This window comes from Haliotis rufescens, unplaced genomic scaffold (genome assembly GCF_023055435.1).
Source record: "Haliotis rufescens isolate VD_foot unplaced genomic scaffold, xgHalRufe1.0.p SCAF_3, whole genome shotgun sequence".
Lineage (NCBI taxonomy): Eukaryota > Metazoa > Mollusca > Gastropoda > Lepetellida > Haliotidae > Haliotis > Haliotis rufescens.
Window position 1 is genome coordinate 14,157,657 of NW_025964001.1, and position 22,018 is coordinate 14,179,674.

The window sequence follows — 22,018 nt, forward strand, 5'->3', positions numbered from 1 at the left end:
CAGATGATATAAATGAGAGGCACTGTGTACTAACGTACATAATAAACATCATTTAGGAATCGACACATACACGGAACTATTCAGATATTGCAAGCAACATCGTTGACCCAGGGCAGGTACTGCCGAATCGAACAGACCGGAGCATTATGGAACGGGTCTCTGATTGACGTGACACGGTACTCAGAAACTTCTGTGTCTCCAGGACCACACGAATAACTGTCACAATAACAAGAGCGCTAGTGTCTGTTGAAATGAAATCACTCTAACATTGTGCTTCTGTATATGTGTGACGTCTATGTCGATTTCAAATAAGAGCGTTACTTTTGAACTAAAATTCTACCTCGATCCTAAGAGTGTAATAACGCCGTGGCCACATGAGCGTGTTTGTAAAGAGAGGCCACCCTCCTATAACATAGACATCCAGCGATATATTATAAACCCATGGTATAGTTGCTATAACTGTATTTCAACGGTAAAAATCTTTGATCAAAATGTCAACTTCAGCACATGAAAAGACAACAGGTGCTGATTTTGAAGCTATGCGGGGATACATGCAGCTTGTTGGAGACACGATCCATGTCATCCCAGAGGTGTTCTATTGGGGACATGTCTGGAGAGTGTGCAGGTCACGGCAACACGATGACGTTGTTGGCTGCAAGAAAGTTCATGGTGATTCGGACTGTATTAGTATGGGATCTTACGTTGCCGTGATGGTAAAGGACACGTCGTGGCAGCTGTTGTAGAAATGGTAGGACAATAGGACGAAGAATGTCATCCATGTAAGGCTGAACTGTCAAATTTCCGTTAACGAGGACCAGTGGTGTTCTCTCCTGCCCACACATTCCTCCCCACACCATAACACCCCCTTCACCATACGGCACGACCTCGTGAACGAAACATTGATTCCGGGGATGCAATGTAGGCAAGTATAGGTCTTCTTTGGGCGTGGTTACCCTGTGTCAGCCTGTTCTTTCCCTGTCTGGTTGTCTGCCCGGTCTGTCTGTAACGTTGCATCAGGGTAGTTACAGCAACCAAAAGGTCTAGCATAGTGGGCATGGGTGGTTCCCATCTGAATCATACCCAGGGCCAATTCACCTTGTTCAGGTGTCAGTTGTGGCATTTCTGTGATGTTTTCTTTGTCAGTGTGAGTGTATGAGTGCCGCCCGTATCATTAATATACCCTTATTGTACGTGTAGTTTTGGCTTCGCAAGGGGCACGTTGTTTTTTCACTTTCTCGCATTTTCTACCAAAAAAAGGTACCTTGGAAATGGATCACTTTCTGCACACAGCATTGTTGTGTGTGGGCGATGTGTTTTGCATTGATTTAGTATATACTTGGGTTTTTATTTTTTTGCAATTTCATTTTTAAAGTGATAAAGTTTGTTTTGTCCGTCAGTTTATGTGTATACAAGCATGGGGTACTGAGGGGAACGTCTGACCAGCTTTCCCCATGGGAAGGACCAAGACACAATTCCACAAATAATTCATCAGGAAATTAATGGACATTTGTATGATGGCCTTGACAGCTGAGATACCCATGTTTTCGCGACCATATTTCACACACGCCACAGAGAGTATAAACTGGCAATCCATCTTTTCAGCGCTTCTCTTATTCTCTCTCTATAGCTTGGTGATGTCAAACACAGTCAGACGGTAGTTATTAACTGCTGTTATCTCGTACATGTGTAACACATTAAATACCAGGCAATTTGTATAGATTTTTAAAAAAAACCACATAATTGTTTATTCACGTTTTCAGCTATCATATAGAGAATCTCACCCGAGTGTCTTTTGATATCAAATATATCAACACGAGTTGATAAAAGTGGAAAAAATCCTCGGCAAGCCTCGGAGTTTTTCCACTTTTATCAACTCGTGTTGATATATTTGATATCAAAAGACACTCGGGTGAGATTTTATTTATCATCCAACATTATTTTCATCAATGTCATTGCAGCGATATCTACAGCGTAGATATCGCTTGATCTCACCCAAGCGATATCTCCTGTGGGAGCCAGTTTGGGATGATAAATGGCCTTCTGTCCTTATACCTGCGTGAATCTGACGCAACCGGTTCTCTCTAGTGCTGTTTCCATTACCCCAAGAGGCAAAGAAGTGCATGTAAACTTGGCTTATTTAGACCCCGAATCCCGCGTACCAAAACGGGGTTAGCAGCCTGACATAGCCTAGTACTCAACTCAATCACCTATCCCGTACGTTTTGTTTGTTACGTTGTTTAACGCCGCACTCAGCAATATTCCAGCTATATGACGGCTGTCTGTAAATAATCAAGTCTGGACCAGACAATCCAGTGATTGACATCACGAGAATCGATCCACGCAATTGGTATACGATGACACGCATCAACCAAATCAGCGATCCTGACCACCCGATCCCGTTAGTTGCCTCTTACAACAAGCACAGTCGCCTTTTACGGCAAGCATCTTCACAGGTCAATCCCGTACGTGGTCAGTTAACTGGTCACACCAAATGCACCCCTCCTTTTAACAAAATGCATCTGCCCTTTCTTCAAGAAGATTTCTGTCAGAGAGAAAAAACAGATCTACAAATTTGTATAAGTTAATCGTTTATACTATAATCTTATGTTTTAAGATTTAAGGCTGTCAACTGACATGGCTGCCAACATGTAACTTTATTTATCACTGCATTCATAAGGTACCAAGTTTAACTCGGATCAATTAATTCCAACAAATCTGCTTATGTAACGTAATCTGTTAACATAAGAATCTAATATGCCGCTCCAATACACTCTCAATATGGACAAGGTATGGACACGAACTCGCTCCGACACAATGGAGGAATTATACTCTGCTTAATATAAGAAATATGATTTATGTATGCTTGATCGCCCACAATAATCTGGCGATTAAAAGGCAATAACTTCTCAGCCGTGTTATTATTAACAGGACTCGGTGTTGAATGTTCTCAATTGTCTGGTTCTATACCGTTCGATACGAATAGGTGTCGACGACAATGGCTGTGCGTCCGTGTATTGGTGTTTTCTTAAGAGCTTGATTTGAATAACAAAACATTGTCGGGCTAGCCATTTCTACAACATCAACGAAGTAACTCCGAGGTTATAATTTGCTGTTATAAAAAGTAAAAAATGAGGAAATGATTGGTTATTGATCTGACTTCACAGATCGATTTACAGGCTGACAAGCAGGTGGCTTGGTGTTGCTATGTGACGTCACAAGGGTAAGCTCCCAACTCGTGCGGTGGCCTCGCAAATTCAGCATGGCCGCGAACACATTGTAAACATTGCACGAGAGACTTGGGGATATATGGAACATTTCGTGACATTGATCAGGTAAAACAACTGCATCTTGTTTGAAACAGAAACATAGAACATTATGTGGTGATCGACTTTGATGTATGTATACAACTGCCATATCCGAGGGACGGGTGGGTTACCGTTACACTGTGTCATATGGCAACTACATAGTGAATATACCTATCTAAATCTGCCTAGGAAGTATTATTTACCCAATCGCGAACACAGCCTGTCTTGACTCTGTTTTCGTGCAGGCAACTTGTCAACCGTGACATACTATTTACAACTTACTGCTGGAGAAGTTACTGCCTTTATCACTGACTTTATATGACTGGTGTATGATTTAAAGGTCAACGGTGAACTTTTTATAGGCATGTCCCCAGTATAAAGAAAATTAGTTAGACCAGCATACAATTGAACGTATATGAGTCATTTCAAATTAGCTAAACTTTGAAAACGGATACATCTCTTTTGAAATGTGAATTAAGAAATGTGAAGAGAGGTCATTTCATTTTGCATTTTGAACGGGTATTGTTTAGAGGCTTTAGATAATTGACAGTCTTATCTCGTTTCCTTTAAGTCATTCAAAGAGCTTTGTTTGCCTTCTAGCTTGAATGGGGCGGTGGGATAGCCTAGTGGTAAAAGCGTTTGCTCGTCATGCCAAAGGCCCAGGTTCGATTCCCTACATGGGTACAATGTGTGAAGCTAATTCCTGGTGGCCCCCGCCATGATTTTGTTGGAATATTGCTAAAATTGACATGAAAACATACTCAGTCACAGTATCATGTCTATCAACCTATAGAAGTTAGGATTATTTGATCCAGAGATAAGTTCATGGGGTTCATCCCTCCCCCTTTTCTTAGCACACCCTATACTGGGTTGTATGAACCTTCTTAAATGTTAGACCCCCCTCTGCATATTACCCTAATTAAGCATTGCCCTTGACTGGACACAATCAACAGACCATGGAGCTTAATCCCTCTTAAAGGAGGGACGGACATGAAAGTTGATTTTTTCAGCTCTGTCTATTGTTGTGGGTATTATTTAATGGTAAGGCCTCACCAAAGTGATTATTTGTTTATCATGTCATTGTCACCCAATTTTCTTAAGTTGCTATTTGAATTTTACTGATTTAAGGAAAACCAAATTTTTCTGTAAATATAGTAAATACCTATAGGAACAATACCTCACTTCTGAGGCTTTAAAAAAGATTCAGAAAAAGACTTCCCTAAATGTCTAATCATTTGTAGTGCATTCTTTAACACAATCTGTTTCAAGGCATGTTGGTTGTATAAGTCGTAGACCAGACCAATTTCTGTCCTTGTTTTACAGACAAATCTATCCCAATGTCACAAACTTCAGAAATAGATTAATTTATGATACTGTTTGATTGACATGCTTGTTTGATCATTTGTTTGAATGTTGTGAGACATATATATTTCTTGGAAGATAACCTCAAACCAACCTCAACCTCGAAAAGATTTCTTTTTTCCTATTCTACTGCTTTCTTTTAGGCATATTGACCAAATAAATTTTAAAACCAAACAACTTAATTATTCTATCCATATAAAGGAATTATTATTTCAGTGCCAAAAAAACAAACTGCAATGTTATTTCTTTTGACTGAAAATCTATTTCATTTCTGTCAGTTTGCTATGGCTTCAAGCAATGAAAAACAAAAAATTATATTTTCTTGTTTATAAACCTGATATGAACATCGAGTAGTTGTTGTTACTGCAATTCTATGTCTGAACAAGGGACAATATCTTAATTTAGCACCATATACATGTACAACATTGATATCGTATTGATAAAGATATCATTGAACACAATACATAATGTTACACCTTGCCTCATTGTACTGCAAGCATACGTCTGCTTCATGGCGCTGTGGTCAAGGCCAGGTTGTTTATTTGTTTGTTTGTTGTTTAACACCGCACTCAGCAATATTCCAGCTATTTGACGGTGGTCTGTAAATAATCGAGTCTGGACCAGACAATCCAGTGATTGACATAAGCATCAATCCATGCAATTGGGTTGGTTGGTTGGTTGGTTTGTTGTTTAACGCCGCACTCAGCAATATTTCAGCTATATGACGGCAGTCTGTAAATAATCGAGTCTGGACCAGACAATTAAGTGATTGACGTCATGAGCATTGATCAACGCAATTGGGATACGATGGCATGTATCAACCAAGTCAGCGAGCCTGACCACCTGATCCCATTAGTCGCTCTTATGACAAGCATAGTCGCCTTTTACAACAAAAATGTGTTGCTGAGCACCTATTCTACCCCTGATCTTCGTTGGTGAGATTCTCTTTAACCAATTGGGTAAGAATAGGGTTAGAAAATCTGACAATAACTTTTTGTTAATAAGATACTCAGAGCAATCATCTTGACCATCTTTGTGGTTCCAGAGTCGAGAGATATTCTAGCTGAGGCCCTAAATTCAGTGTTTCCCAGTGGGATGATGGATGCCAGCTGTTGACTCCCCATCATGAATGTAAACCCCTCGCACCGCCGGTCTGGAATACCGGTCACCAAGAATATGCCCCACGTCTCTGCCAGCATGCCTGGCCGACACCAGCCCCGGAATATGACCGGGATTTACCTCGGGCTGGTAAGTCAAACGTGAACAGAAACCAGGGGAGGTAATGCAAATGAAGAAACGATCAGTTATTGTACCCTGCCACAAAGTGGAAGTGGGTTATAGGAATGGATGCCGTCCATCTGTCCATCCTTCCTTCCATCTATCCATCCGTCCTTCTGTCATGTTTCGTTTCTGGAGCAGAACTAAAAAAACATAGGACAGATAGGCCTAATGGCGAACTGGTGCCTTTTGATAGTTCGGGATTTAAAAAAAAAATTATTTTGAGTTTCAATGGCAACGACTTTAACTGAGACTGATAATGGCGGAAGTGATCCTTTCGGGAGCAGATCACCAAACTTGGCACAGAGATAGGTCTAGTGGTAAACTCCTGCCTTTTGATAGTTTGAAATTTTTTAAATAAAATATTTCTCGAGTTTCCACAGCACCGACTTTGACTTCGACTGAAAATGGTGGTAGCGCTCAGTATGGTTACATTAAAAGTCACTAATGTTCATATTTCTTTCTGACTATGCTACATTCCTTCTTACTTTCATATGTTTGAGACCCGTGAAGATCCGGGGTAGAATGGGTCTTCAGCAACCCATGCTTGCCGTAAAAGGCGACTATGCTTGTCGTAAGAGGCGACTAACGGGATCGGGTGGTCAGGCTTGGTGACCTGGTTGAAGCATGTCATTGATCCCAATTGCGTGGATCGATTCTCATGATATCAATCACTGGATTGTCTGGTCCAGACTTGATTATTTACAGACCACCATCATATAGCTGGAATATGTGCAGCGTAAAACAACAAACCAACTAACCAATCATATGTTTGAATCAAGATAAAGCTACGGTCAACTTCAGTGTATGCATGACCAGATCGATTTATATCTATCTATTCCTATCTAAATTGTTTTTGCCAGACTCTGCTGAAACAATTTCCAATCGGACATTTTGTACCCAACTTTTGAGACCTGTAGTGAGTGCTCGGGTAGCGTTGGTAGTCGTGGGTTGGGTACCCAGGTAGTAAATTTGGACTCATTCCAGCCCTAGTGCCAATTCCCTTGTATTCTTTGCCATGATTTCAAAGCCTTAAATAGCTTACAGTTTATTGTTAGACCTTGATTGTAGTCTGGGTTGAAACTGTGTAAGTGTTCTGAATCGATACCCTTGTCTCTTCTAACAAAGTGTTATTTATTGATAAAAATGGATATTTGTTTACTGCAGGTCTGATTACAATTTAATCGTCATTTCATGACATATATCTAAACAATAAATGTAAGAAGCTTGATATTGATGTCAACTATTGTTGTTTTGTCTTGACATCAATATATTGCCACCAGACCATGGCCAATTACAAAGTTTCTATAGTTCAACCCCATAGTCTTACACCTCACGTTATTAATGTTTCCATGTCATAGGGATACATGTAGGCAGGCTGAAATGTAACCTAGTATCTACCCTTGCCAGAGAATGAAAATGTGGGATAATAACTGATATAAGAAAGAAACAACTGCCCACAAGAATGTTGTTAAAGGGAGTTCTGTTGCTTCGTAGGTCAATACAGTGTGATTGGCTGGGGATTAAAACTAGGGTTGGGATGGGTAACTCAGGTACCAAGGTCGGGTGGGTACTGAGTAGGACCCGGTACCCACAGGACTACCCGGACCCGTGGTTAGTTACGTGATATATTGTTTTATGACAAAAACTCAGCTCAGTGGTTACACTACAGTTCGCTAATGTTCGCATTTCTTTCTGACTTTTCATATGGTTGAATAAAGATATCGCTTAAGTCAACTTCAGTGTATGCTTGACCAGATTGTTTAATACATGTATCTAAATATGTTTTGCCAATCAGACCTTTTGTACCTTTCTCTTGAGACCTACAGTGGGGTACCTGGGTAGGGTCTGGTAATAGGGGAGTCGGTATGCGGGTAGGAAATTTAGACTCGTCCCAGCTCTAATTAAAACCATTCATTCTCTTGGGACAGATATCCGTAATTCTTCAAAGCTTGTTGGTTATTCTTTATATTATTACTGATCATTCTGAAGTCATTCTGTCATCGTATCCCAATTGTGTTGATCTATGCTCATGATGTCAATCACTGGATTGTCTGGTCCAGACTCGATTATTTACAGACCACCATCATATAGCTGGAATATTGCTGAGTGCGGCGTTAAACAACAAACCAACCAACATCACAATTCAACTTCAAATATCAGTGTGATGTGACTCACAATAACAGAAAATGATTGACTGCAATATCCATGTTCTCCACCCATGTTTAGGAAGGCAACATAAAGCCCCCTGGGTCCCACGGTCCTGTCCCCCCACTGGCCAGAGGGCGTGGCTTGTCCTCCAGGATCCGGACCACGGCTGAGGACAGGCGATATGTGAGTGTGTTACCTCCCTGGTGATGGCAGTGTATGGTGTATAACTGTGTATCCCATCTCTAACATCTAGTGGACTGCAACATAGTAACACAGCCCTGTCTAGACTACTAATTTGGATTGTTGTAGTAAAATAAAGTGCAACCTTTTGATACAGATACTATTGCAGAAACATCCAAGAAAATGACTGTTTAACATTTTATAATGATTGTTGAACAAAATGAAATTTATTTTCAAGAAAAGATAATGTTGAAAAATAAAAGTTCACTGAAAGTATTTTTACAAATCATGTAATAGATGTATCATGGAAGCGGACTGTCCACAGGAACACCTGTTATAATCACTATTTGATATTTAATCATATACAGAAGCTTATGATATAGTCAGAATCATACTCTGCTTTTAGTAGAGATTTCTTATGATAATGGAAATATTTTTGTCGCTTTTTATTTGTAAACAATACTGAGTCGTGAGTATAGTGACTATTTGTCTTCCACGTCACAGTTGTCACAGCAGGAGTACGAGACGAAGGTATGCACAGAGTGAAGCTTGCTCTCACAAACACTAACATCACCTATAGCAATGTATTTTATTGGAAGATTTTAGTATTATGTTTCCATGCTACATGTGTTTGTGTTTATATGTAGACATGTTATATTATTTACCCAGATCCTTTAATTAATTATCTAACTTGTAAGATGGCTGAAGGTTAATCAGCAGTCACTCCAAAGTAACTCAACATTCACTGTTCACATTGTCCTATTCACAGGATACAGTACCTTAAATTCATGGTAACAGTATACTACATTTGCCTGTCATAAGATTCTCAATTCAGTGCTTAAAATGTCACAGATTCACATATTACAGTGTCCAAGATTCATTGCTTACAATGTCCTAGATGCACAGGTTACAGTGTCCTAGATTCACTGCTTACAATGTCCTAGATTCACAGATGAGTGTCCAAGATTCACTGCTTACAATGTCCTAGATTCACAGATAAGTGTCCAAGATTCATTGCTTAGATGTCCCAGATTTTACAGGTTATAGTGTCCCAGATTCAGTGCTAACAGTGTCCTAGATTGACAGGTTACAGTGTCCTAGATTGACAGGTTACAGTGTCCTAGATTGACAGGTTACAGTGTCCTAGATTGACAGGTTACAGTGTCTTAGATTGACAGGTTACAGTGTCTTAGATTGACAGGTTACAGTGTCCTAGATTGACAGGTTACAGTGTCCTAGATTCACAGATGAGTGTCCAAGATTCATTGCTTACAATGTTCTAGATTGACAGGTTACAGTGTCCTAGATTGACAGGTTACTGTGTCCTAGATTGACAGGTTAAAGTGTCTCAGATGCACAGATTACAGTGCCCTAGATTTTTCCCAATGCAACGACATTACAGTGAGGACGTAACACTGGAAATAACATGTCAATAAATGTATACTGAGTCGGCAATTTATTCCTCTAATTACACTATATGTGGTTATATAAAATGTTCATTCTGGACTTATGTTTGTAAAATTTCATTCAATATTGATTTCATTAAAATGTGTGAAGTGATCGGCAGATGGAACCATCGTACCGTTATTTACGGCAACCATAATCAAATTACTGCTACTTACGCCTTGAAACGATACATATATCATAAATGCCATACTCTGACTCGTTAAAAGTCATATTTACTTGTTATGTTTCTTTTATATGTCAACATATTGTTTTCGCTATCCAATATCATGACTGCGAGAAGCCTCAGACAGTAACTCGTCAAACTGTTCCATAAGTAAAATATTGGGTAGTTTTTACTGAATCACAGGTAAACCTTGGAGAATATGTGTGTACAGCAGATTGTTATTTCCAGCTTATTTTAGGACACCAAGACACACAGTAATCTTAAGCCCTGCATATGAAACAATACCTATCAGAAAAGGAAATACAATGAAAATTGTAAATCATCATGTCTAAGTTTCACGTTTTCAAAGACCAAGTTCGGTATCTCCTTTCCATTCACCCGAAGTGATATGATGTCGTTTTTACCTACGCACGATATATTCACGTGTGCACTACACTAGAAAATATGGCACTTTATGTATGCATGATCAATATTCAACTTCACACAACCTGTACAACACACTTATATATTATATATTATATATTATAAAGGAATTTATGTTGTATGCATGATAAATATTCACACCTCTTTTTAATGGAACATAAGGCTTAAAAAAATAAAAGATTTGGTTCTCAGGCAATGGCTTTTGAAAATATATTGCGGGCGGGCGACAGTTTGTTTTGTTTGTTTTTTGTGTTGTTTTTTTGGGGGGTTGGAGTGGGGGTTTGTTCGAGCTAGTGTATATGTAATCAAATTTTGTTTACAATAATTACGGTGAAATCATGTTCTTAAGTATTGTAGCATTTCTCTGCCAGGGGCATGTGTTCGAGACATGGAATAATGAAAGATTTAATTTTTTTTAAATAGAAATAAAAACGAAACTTGCTGCAGACTTCATAATGATGATGGCAGTGCCTGAGAACCAAGACTATTATTTGTTTTAGCCTAATAACTGTATTTATATATGTATACATGAGCATGTCCCATATTCCACTTCACAGCACATTAATATATCAGTGTGTTTGCTAGTTCTTGGGAGCTTTTTTTCATTTGAATTTTTTTGTGCATGCACATTTCTTTGTGTTTGTGTGCCTGCACACATGCTAGAGATAGTGTTCAAATGGTTCAGAGACATATATACTACTCGAAGTATATGAAAAAATCAGGTGTTCTATTGAGTATTACTGATCCTCAAAATTTGGCTTATCTACGGTCATATACAGTATATTTGATACCTGTGTGAAATAATTACCCATTAAGACTCTTGAGTGATATCTTATATATGTACAGGTATTTAACATGGGCAGATAAGTTAAATCCAAAGAAGGATGTTTCAGAATATATTGTTCATGTTGTGACCATTAATCATATCTAAGAGAGGTGGTGGAGTAGCCTAGTGGTTAAAGCATTTGACCATCACGCTGAAGGCCTGGGTTCGATTCCCCACATGGGTACAATGTTTGCTTCAAAATATTATTCTATGGAAATATATTTTTTAAGCTTAAAAGCCAGAGCAATTTATTTGCATGTTTGACGGATAAATGTCAATAGCTTTTGCAGGAGTAAGACAAAATATGATCATGTTTGCAAGTACATCCTTTTTCAAATGATTGGATATCCCTATTTATTAGTTGTTTGGAGTTAACTTTCCTTGAAGAGATTTAAAGACTGAGACAATACAGTGAATGAGTGAGTGAGTTGGGTTTAACGCTGCTTTGAACAGTATTCCAGTTATATCACAACATGTCAGCTTAATGTGGGAGGAAAGCCCGAAACCCAAACGTTTAAGGGGCCTGAAGTTAGCAGCAGGTTCGTTATTCGTTATTCGTTTTTCGAATAATGAAAAACAAGCCAGCATCGGGTTCGTTATGCAAAGGCTGTATATTAAACAACTACAGTAATGTGGTCAAATACTCTGAAACTCATTTAATATTTGACAGCAGATTCGTCTTACATCATCATCCAAAAGCTGTTTAGTTATTCAGTACTTTTGAATAACAAAAAACAAGTCAGTACCGGTTCGTTATTCAGTTTATGTCCAACAATTCTATTAAATATGTAGTTGTTTAATATACAGCTTTTGAATAACGAACCCATTGCTGGCTTGTTATTCGTTATTTGAAAAACGAATAGCAAATAAGGAACCCGCTGCTAACTTCAGGCCCCTAGACGTTTACCACTTTGGTGAAAGGTACAAGCATGGATATGGTGCTGACAAACCTGGAAACATAATCAGGCAGACCTGGATTCAAACCCCTATCATAAGTTCCTGGCATGCCCAAGGGACATAATTCTGCACTGCAAATTGTGGTGCCTAGGACGAAAAGGCCACCAGTGTCCCTAAGCCTACGCGTGTATAGGGATCTTACGAAATGATATTCAGAACCTTTGCTTATAAACTTTACAATAAAGATTTCTTTGCAGAATAACCTTCAATCACTGTAAAGAATTCTTTCATTTCTTTGCCTCATGCATGTTTTAGTATCAAACAAAAACATGTTATATGAAATAGTTGTACATATGGTTATTTATTCATAGTGTTTATACAGCCCTACCCACACAACTGAGTGCTTGATACCCTTGCTATTGGCTGATGTTACAAGAATGTCACTTGAGTCCATATAATGTTTTTGCCTGTCTTGGACCAATTTGATCATGAAGCATCTCGTGAAAGGCCACAGATAGCCTGGTGTTGTTATTGTTGCTGTTGTTAATCACAAAACATCCTATCACATGTATTAATAATGCAGATGTCATACACTGATATTCATAATTGTAATCTTATCAAAAGTCTTTAATGAAGTGTTTGTAAATCACAACAAAATGTCTTTCCTGAACATTGGTATAAAGAGGTTCATTGTGATTTCGTGGGGTTTGGTTTGCGAAAGATATATGCCAGTGTGACTTGTAGGATGGGATGTTTTCCATTGTCTTTCAGTGTCAGCAATGTCTTTTTAATATTGGAACATTTTTTTTCTGGAACTCCTAAAAGATTTCAGCTTAATATCTGCATGAGTGTTTCAGGTGACAAGAAATTGGAAAAAAAATATGGCCGTCAGGTGGCCATGTTTGTTTTCTCAAAACAAGTTTACTTAATACCATTGGCTGAAATTATGTCAGTAAGATTGTTAAAATACACATTTCTTACTCAGGTTCAAGGGTAAAACAAAATGGCCATTGCTAGCCATCCTAGATAAAGTAAACAATTTTTGAATAGCATGAGATTGGTCAGTGTATACTGATCTTCTATGAACGTTTACAAGCATTGACCAGAATGTGTTTACTCCCTGTGGACTACAGTGGACATAAAGTGAGGTTTGACAAGACTGGGTCATGTGATACTATCATAGTGTCCATCTTGACAGCTCCTATTGTGTGTGGCCTTGAAGATAGACCGATTACATCTGACAATAGGCCTGAACAAGATATACCATGTGTATTTGTGGAATACCTATAGCCAAGGATTCATGCATGCATACATGTGCATGTTTAAATTTTGGTCCATTTCTGGTGCCCCCTGCCATGATATTGCTGGAATATTGCTAAAAGCGGCGTAAAACCATACTCACTCACTCACTTATATTTTGGTCACCTCTTGTGCAAATACATGACACTTGTTTTTAAACAGTTTTTAGTCCCCTGACAAGTACATCAGTTCATCAGGATGATAAAGCAGTGTTTTGGATGGGTCACTGGTATATGAGAAACCTTCCCTCCCACTGAGATAACAGAGGAGTATTGTCCTCTGTCGATATAGGATATCATTAAGTAGTGACTGATATGTAGGAATTTGTAAAACTAATTCCTTGAAAGTCAGTGACAATTTACAAAAATGGAATTGTCATCTGGAAGTCACCATTTTGAAACTAGTGCCATAAAGCTTTAGAAAGCTGCATTCTGATTGGTTAATGTTCACTTCCTGTTAGTCATTTCATTTGTTGGTCAATGTTCATGAAAGGTCATTCTGATGTGGCCTGTAAGGTAGGGATGGGACGGGTAACCTGGGGACCAGGGTCGGGTGGGTACTGAGTAGGACCTGGGTAGTACAGGAGTACTCAGACCCGTGGTTAGTCACGTGATATATTGTCTAATGAGTAAAACTATCTGGAACTCTATGGTTACACTACAAGTCATTAATGTTCCTTCTGATTTTTCATAATAATATAGATATAACTTAAGTCAACTTCAGTGTATGCATGACCAGATTGTTTAATACATGTATCTAAATATGTTTTGCCAGGACTATGCTAAAAATGTTCCCAATCGGACATTTTGAGACATCTCCTAAGTCCTAAAGTGGGTCCCCGGGTAGGGGCGGGTAATAGTGGGGCGGGTACCTGGTTATTAAATTTGGACTCGTCCCAGGGCTACTGTAATGTGATGTCTTTAGACCTTTGTGTAGCGGCAACGAGCACTGAGATCTGATTTTATTGAGAGTGTTTCTAGTCCAGTAGGCCATGATGCAAGCCCTGTTAGCTTCCTCCAAACAGGTTCCCACTATTCCATGCTTAACATAAGAATCAATATAGAAGTGCCCGGAAGGTAGGGTTTAGTGACCATGTCATCCTGCCCCAGTGACGCAGATTGTTGCTATGCTTTGAGTTACTAGTTCGCCAGGTCCAGATGTGACTGTTTACAGGTTGTTGTAATAAAGGTTGAATATTGCTGGTTGTGGCGTTAAACAACATTCACTCACTACATGAGCTATATTCTTGTGAGAGTTGACTGTAGGTCACTAGCTAAGCTATATGTCTAATCTTAGACTATGGGATGTTATTTTGATAGTGCTTGTTCATTGTACATGTTGTTAGGCTAGTTGAGTATTTTGTCAAGGAAAACTTTTCAAACAAATATGGAAAACCATTTTAAAAATAGGCATATTTTTAACATCACTGCATTAAAACAAATAGGAAAAGCTTCACTTCTGCAATCTCATTCATAAAAGTAGGGATTTCATCTGAAATGTATTCAAGAAAATAATTAAATGCTGTAAGTTGGTTCCTTCTGCAGTGAATTCATGGAGATTTTATGAGTGCTTCTAGCTATTTCTCACAGTGCACTTGTATGCTTCATCTGTACAAGGGACTTTGTTTTGTTACAGGCTCATCTCCATTCTACATCTAAATGTTGTAATTAGTGTATTGAGTGGCCACTGTTTAGTATGGAAACATGGCCAATGTTGAACTTCCCATCAAGATCACTGTGTCATGTTTTATTTTAATTCATGAACATTATAGTTTCTACATTGAGATGTCATGGAACCTTATGGTGAATTACATTTTCAGAACTTACTAAACGGCCAGGCAAAAGAAACACCCATATTTGTTGGTGGTTAAAAATGAAACAAACAAGAAATGGTTATTTGATGGTGATGTATTTGATACAGGAGTCATAGCTGTGTTTTGCATATTAAGTTTGCAGTGTTTGGGCGACTGTTTTCAGCCAAGCAACTTTGGTCAAATCCAATTTTCAAGTTGACACTTTCTTTTGGCTGGCAGTGTAAGTACTAAGTATACACTTTGCCTTGTAATAACGACCAACAGACATTTCCTTATTTGTAAAGTTAATAACAACTGTGTGAGGGGAACATATTATCATAAAACAAAGTGTTAGATCCAAGACAAAACACTACAAAGGGTAGAAGCATTAAACAAAGGATCAAAGCAGTGACAACTACCAGTGTTGTGGTGGGTGTTGCTCTGCGGGAGTGGTGTAACCCTATACACCCTGATAGAGAACACCTGGAGCTCTGGGTGAGGTGGAACTGGAGTCCTGTAGGAGATAAGGGGAGAAATAATCAGTGTTATCAGTTCGGTCACAGGGCAATCTGTGGATAGAAGAACAATTCTGGACTGAGTATAGGGGCATGGGATGGGTTGAGGGTATGGGATGGGTTGAGGGGTATGGGATGGGTTGAGGGGTATGGGATGGGCTGAGGGGTATGGGATGGGTTGAGGGGTATGGGATGGGTTGAGGGGTATGGGATGGGCTGAGGGGTATGGGATGGGTTGAGAAGTATGGGATGGGCTGAGGGGTATGGGATGGGTTGAGGGGTATGGGATGGTTTGAGGAGTATGGGATGGGTTGAGGAGTATGGGATGGGCTGAGGGGTATGGGATGGGCTGAGGGGTATGGGATGGGCTGAAGGGTATGGGATGGGCTGAAGGGTATGGGATGGGTTGAGGGGTATGGGATGGGTTGAGGGTATGGGATGGGCTGAGAAGTATGGGATGGGCTGAGAAGTATGGGATGGGCTGAGGGGTATGGGATGGGTTGAGGGGTATGGGATGGGCTGAGGGGTATGGGATGGGCTCAAGGGTATGGGATGGGCTGAGGGGTATGGGATGGGCTGAGAAGTATGGGATGGGCTGAGAAGTATGGGATGGGCTGAGGGGTATGGGATGGGTTGAGGGTATGGGATGGGCTGAAGGGTATGGGATGGGCTGAGAAGTATGGGATGGGCTGAGGGGTATGGGATGGGTTGAGTGTATGGGATGGGCTGAGGGGTATGGGATGGGTTGAGGGTATGGGATGGGCTGAGAAGTATGGGATGGGCTGAGAAGTATGGGATGGGCTGAGGGGTATGGGATGGGTTGAGGGGTATGGGATGGGCTGAGGGGTATGGGATGGGCTCAAGGGTATGGGATGGGCTGAGGGGTATGGGATGGGCTGAGAAGTATGGGATGGGCTGAGAAGTATGGGATGGGCTGAAGGGTATGGGATGGGTTGAGGGGTATGGGATGGGTTGAGGAGTATGGGATGGTTTGAGGGGTATGGGATGGGTTGAGGGGTATGGGATGGGCTGAGGGGTATGGGATGGGTTGAGGGGTATGGGATGGGCTGAGGGGGATGGGATTGGTTGAGGGGTATGGGATGGGTTGAGGGGTATGGGATGGGTTGAGGGGTATGGGATGGGTTGAGGGGTATGGGATGGGCTGAGGGGTATGGGATGGGTTGAGGGGTATGGGATGGGTTGAGGGGTATGGGATGGTTTGAGGGGTATGGGATGGGTTGAGGAGTATGGGATGGGTTGAGGGGTATGGGATGGGTTGAGGGGTATGGGATGGGTTGAGGGGTATGGAATAGGTTGAGGAGTATGGGATGGGTTGAGGAGTATGGGATGGGTTGAGGAGTATGGGATGGGTTGAGGGGTATGGGATGGGTTGAGGGGTATGGGATGGGTTGAGGAGTATGGAATAGGTTGAGGAGTATGGGATGGGTTGAGGAGTATGGGATGGGTTGAGGAGTATGGGATGGGTTGAGGGGTATGGGATGGGTTGAGGGGTATGGGATGGGTTGAGGAGTATGGGATGGGTTGAGGGGTATGGGATGGTTTGAGGGGTATGGGATAGGTTGAGGGGTATGGGATGGGTTGAGGGGTATGGGATAGGTTGAGGGGTATGGGATGGGTTGAGGAGTATGGGATGGGTTGAGGAGTATGGGATGGTTTGAGTATGGGATGGGTTGAGGGGTATGGGATGGGTTGAGGGGTATGGGATGGGTTGAGGAGTATGGGATGGGTTGAGGAGTATGGGATGGGTTGAGGAGTATGGGATGGGTTGAGGGGTATGAGATGGGTTGAGGAGTATGGGATGGGTTGAGGGGTATGGGATAGGTTGAGGAGTATGGGATGGGTTGAGTATGGGATGGGTTGAGGGGTATGGGATAGGTTGAGGAGTATGGGATGGGTTGAGTATGGGATGGGTTGAGGGGTATGGGATGGGTTGAGGGGTATGGGATGGGTTGAGGAGTATGGGATGGGTTGAGGGGTATGGGATGGGTTGAGGAGTATGGGATTGGTTGAGTATGGGATGGGTTGAGAAGTATGGGTTTGGTTAAGGGTATGGGATGGTTTAAGGGGTATAGGATGGGTTGAGGGGTAAGGGATGGTTTGAGGGGTATGGGATAGGTTGAGGAGTATGGGATGGGTTGAGGAGTATGGGATGGGTTGAGGGGTATGGGATGGGTTGAGGGGTATGGGATGGGTTGAGTTGAGGAATATAGGCTGGGTTGAGGAGTATGGGATGGGTTGAGGAGTATGGGATGGGTTGAGTTTAGGAATATAGGATGGGTTGAGGAGTATGGGATGGGTTGAGGAATATGGGATGGGTTGAGTTGAGGAGTATGGGATGGGTTGAGTTGAGGAGTATGAGATTGGTTGAGTTGAGGAATATAGGATTGGTTGAGGAGTATGGGATGGGTTGAGTTGAGGAGTATGGGATGGGTTGAGTTGAGGAGTATGAGATGAGTTGAGTTGAGGAATATAGGATGGGTTGAGGAGTATGAGGGGGTTTGAGGAATATGGGTTGAGTTGAGGAATATGGGGTGGGTTGAGGAGTATGAGGTGGTTTGAGGAATATGGGTTGAGTTGTGGAATATGGGGTGGGTTGAGGAGTATGGGATGGGTTGAGGAGTATGGGATAGGTTGAGTTGAGGAATATGGGGTGGGTTGAGGAGTATGGGATGGGTTGAGTTGAGGAGTATGAGATGGGTTGAGGAGTATGGGATGGGTTGAGGAGTATGAGATGGGTTGAGGAGTATGAGATGGGTTGAGGAGTATGAGATGGGTTAAGGAGTATGAGATGGGTTGAGGAGAATGAGATGGGTTGAGGAGTATGGGATGGGTTGAGGAGTATGGGATGGGTTGAGGAGTATGAGATGGGTTGAGGAGTATGGGATGGGTTGAGGAGTATGGGATGGGTTGAGGAGTATGAGATGGGTTGAGGAGTATGAGATGGGTTGAGTTGAGGAGTATGGGATGGGTTGAGTTGAGGAGTATGGGATGGGTTGAGTTGAGGAGTATGGGATGGGTTGAGGAATATGATGTTGAGAAGGCACCAATATGATCACATTCAGAAGAGCTTCTTTTTTCATGTTAATGTGCAAACACTTCAAGGGTTAAAGGTTACAAGCCTGCATGAAGTGAGTTGAATTACTGCAGCCATGACACCTAGTATCATCTGTAATGGCACACTGTCAACACTTGCTGACAAGCAGGGCAGTGTACTCACGATCAGTTGGTGTTAATCACTGACAGTATCACGCTCAAACCAGACTCAAACATTGTCAGTGCTGACAAGCTGGCATGTGCCTAGTCACGGTCTGTTGCACATCTCCCTGGAGGATTAACACAAGACTAATTACGGTCACATGATTATGGCAGTCAAACACTGAACAGGTAGGTTTGAAAGAATGACAGACTATCAGGAACAGATAACATAACTTTAGTTCAAAGAAAATGGCCTCATGAGTAAAAATATCAGATCAGAGTCGGAATGTGGTCTCTGCTGAAATTAATGAAGATCATATTGACAAGATGTGACTGTATTTGAGGCTTTTGAAGGAACCAAAGTTAGTAAGCTCAATTAAGAAGATCAGTGAGTGAACCAGAGTGAGTGAATGAACCAGAGTGAGTGAGTGAAGCAGTGTGAGTGAGTGAACCAGATTGAGTGAGTGAAGCAGTGTGAGTGAGTGAACCAGATTGAGTGAGTGAAGCAGTGTGCGTGAGTGAACCAGATTGAGTGAGTGAAGCAGTGTGAGTGAGTGAACCAGATTGAGTGAGTGAAGCAGTGTGAGTGAGTGAACCAGATTGAGTGAGTGAAGCAGTGTGAGTGAACCAGATTGAGTGAGTGAAGCAGTGTGAGTGAGTGAACCAGATTGAGTGAGTGAAGCAGATTGAGTGAGTGAACCAGATTGAGTGAGTGAAGCAGTGTGAGTGAGTGAACCAGATTGAGTGAGTGAAGCAGTGTGAGTGAGTGAACCAGATTGAGTGAGTGAAGCAGTGTGAGTGAGTGAACCAGATTAAGTGAGTGAAGCAGTGTGAGTGAGTGAAGCAGTGTGAGTGAGTGAAGCAGTGTGAGTGAGTGAACCAGATTGAGTGAGTGAAGCAGTGTGAGTGAACCAGATTGAGTGAGTGAAGCAGTGTGAGTGAGTGAACCAGATTGAGTGAGTGAAGCAGTGTGAGTGAGTGAACCAGATTGAGTGAGTGAAGCAGTGTGAGTGAGTGAACCAGATTGAGTGAGTGAAGCAGTGTGAGTGAGTGAACCAGATTAAGTGAGTGAAGCAGTGTGAGTGAGTGAAGCAGTGTGAGTGAGTGAAGCAGTGTGAGTGAGTGAACCAGATTGAGTGAGTGAAGCAGTGTGAGTGAACCAGATTGAGTGAGTGAAGCAGTGTGAGTGAGTGAACCAGATTGAGTGAGTGAAGCAGTGTGAGTGAGTGAACCAGATTGAGTGAGTGAAGCAGTGTGAGTGAGTGAAGCAGATTGAGTGAGTGAAGCAGATTGAGTGAGTGAAGCAGTGTGAGTGAGTGAACCAGATTGAGTGAGTGAAGCAGTGTGAGTGAGTGAAGCAGATTGAGTGAGTGAAGCAGATTGAGTGAGTGAAGCAGATTGAGTGAGTGAAGCAGTGTGAGTGAGTGAACCAGATTGAGTGAGTGAAGCAGTGTGAGTGAGTGAAGCAGTGTGAGTGAGTGAAGCAGTGTGAGTGAGTGAACCAGATTGAGTGAGTGAAGCAGTGTGAGTGAGTGAACCAGATTGAGTGAGTGAAGCAGTGTGAGTGAGTGAACCAGATTGAGTGAGTGAAGCAGTGTGAGTGAGTGAACCAGATTGAGTGAGTGAAGCAGTGTGAGTGAGTGAAGCAGTGTGAGTGAGTGAAGCAGTGTGAGTGAGTGAAGCAGTGTGAGTGAGTGAACCAGATTGAGTGAGTGAAGCAGTGTGAGTGAGTGAACCAGATTGAGTGAGTGAAGCAGTGTGAGTGAGTGAAGCAGATTGAGTGAGTGAAGCAGATTGAGTGAGTCAAGCAGATTGAGTGAGTGAAGCAGTGTGAGTGAGTGAACCAGATTGAGTGAGTGAAGCAGTGTGAGTGAGTGAACCAGATTGAGTGAGTGAAGCAGTGTGAGTGAGTGAAGCAGATTGAGTGAGTGAAGCAGATTGAGTGAGTGAAGCAGATTGAGTGAGTGAAGCAGTGTGAATGAGTGAACCAGATTGAGTGAGTGAAGCAGTGTGAGTGAGTGAAGCAGTGTGAGTGAGTGAAGCAGTGTGAGTGAGTGAACCAGATTGAGTGAGAGAAGCAGTGTGAGTGAGTGAACCAGATTGAGTGAGTGAAGCAGTGTGAGTGAGTGAACCAGATTGAGTGAGTGAAGCAGTGTGAGTGAGTGAACCAGATTGAGTGAGTGAAGCAGTGTGAGTGAGTGAAGCAGATTGAGTGAGTGAAGCAGATTGAGTGAGTGAACCAGATTGAGTGAGTGAAGCAGTGTGAGTGAGTGAACCAGATTGAGTGAGTGAAGCAGTGTGAGTGAGTGAACCAGATTGAGTGAGTGAAGCAGTGTGAGTGAGTGAACCAGATTGAGTGAGTGAAGCAGTGTGAGTGAGTGAAGCAGATTGAGTGAGTGAAGCAGATTGAGTGAGTCAAGCAGATTGAGTGAGTGAAGCAGTGTGAGTGAGTGAACCAGATTGAGTGAGTGAAGCAGTGTGAGTGAGTGAACCAGATTGAGTGAGTGAAGCAGTGTGAGTGAACCACACTGACTGAACCAGAGTGAGTGAGTGAACTTTAGCTCGTAAGTGAACCAGTGGGAGTGAGTAAACCTGATTGAGTAAACCAAAGTTTGAGTGAACCAGAGAGTAAACCCAAGTTAGTGAGTGAGTGAACCAGAGTGAGTGAGTGAACCAGTGTGAGTGAACCAGAGTGAGTGAGTGTCTGAACCAGTGTGAGTGAACCTAAGTGTTACTGTGTAAGTGAGTGAACCAGAGTGAATGAGTGAACCAGAGTGAATGAGAGAACCAGAGTGAGTGAGTGACTGAACCAGTGTGAGTGAACCTAAGTGTTACTGTGTGAGTGAGTGAACCAGAGTGAATGAGTGAACCAGATTGAGTGAGTGACTGAACCAGTGTAAGTGAGCCTAAGTGTTACTGTGTTAGTGAGTGAACCAGAGTGAGTGAGTGAACCAGAGTGAGTGAGTGAACCAGAGTGAGTGAGTGAACCAGAGTGAGAGAGTGAACCAGTGTGAGTGAGTTAGTGACTGAACCAGTGTAAGTGAGCCTAAGTGTTACTGTGTGAGTGAGTGAACCAGAGTGAGTGAGTGAACCAGAGTGAGTGAGTGAACCAGTGTGTGTGAGCCGAAGTGTTACTGTGTGAGT

The 22,018-nt window shown here is 41.8% G+C and overlaps 1 protein-coding gene across 1 annotated transcript in view; it reads left to right on the top strand.

Annotated features, from left to right (window-relative positions):
- The first annotated feature begins 3,225 nt into the window (after positions 1–3,225).
- The window catches only part of LOC124134844, a 171,394-nt gene continuing 152,601 nt past the window's right edge, over positions 3,226–22,018 (top strand). Inside the window, exons 1-3 of the mRNA XM_046499905.2 lie at positions 3,226–3,332; positions 5,713–5,915; positions 8,175–8,279. Of these exons, the coding sequence (XP_046355861.1) occupies positions 5,793–5,915; positions 8,175–8,279 (228 nt within the window). The 5' untranslated portion in view covers positions 3,226–3,332; positions 5,713–5,792. The remainder of the gene's footprint in view (positions 3,333–5,712; positions 5,916–8,174; positions 8,280–22,018) is intronic.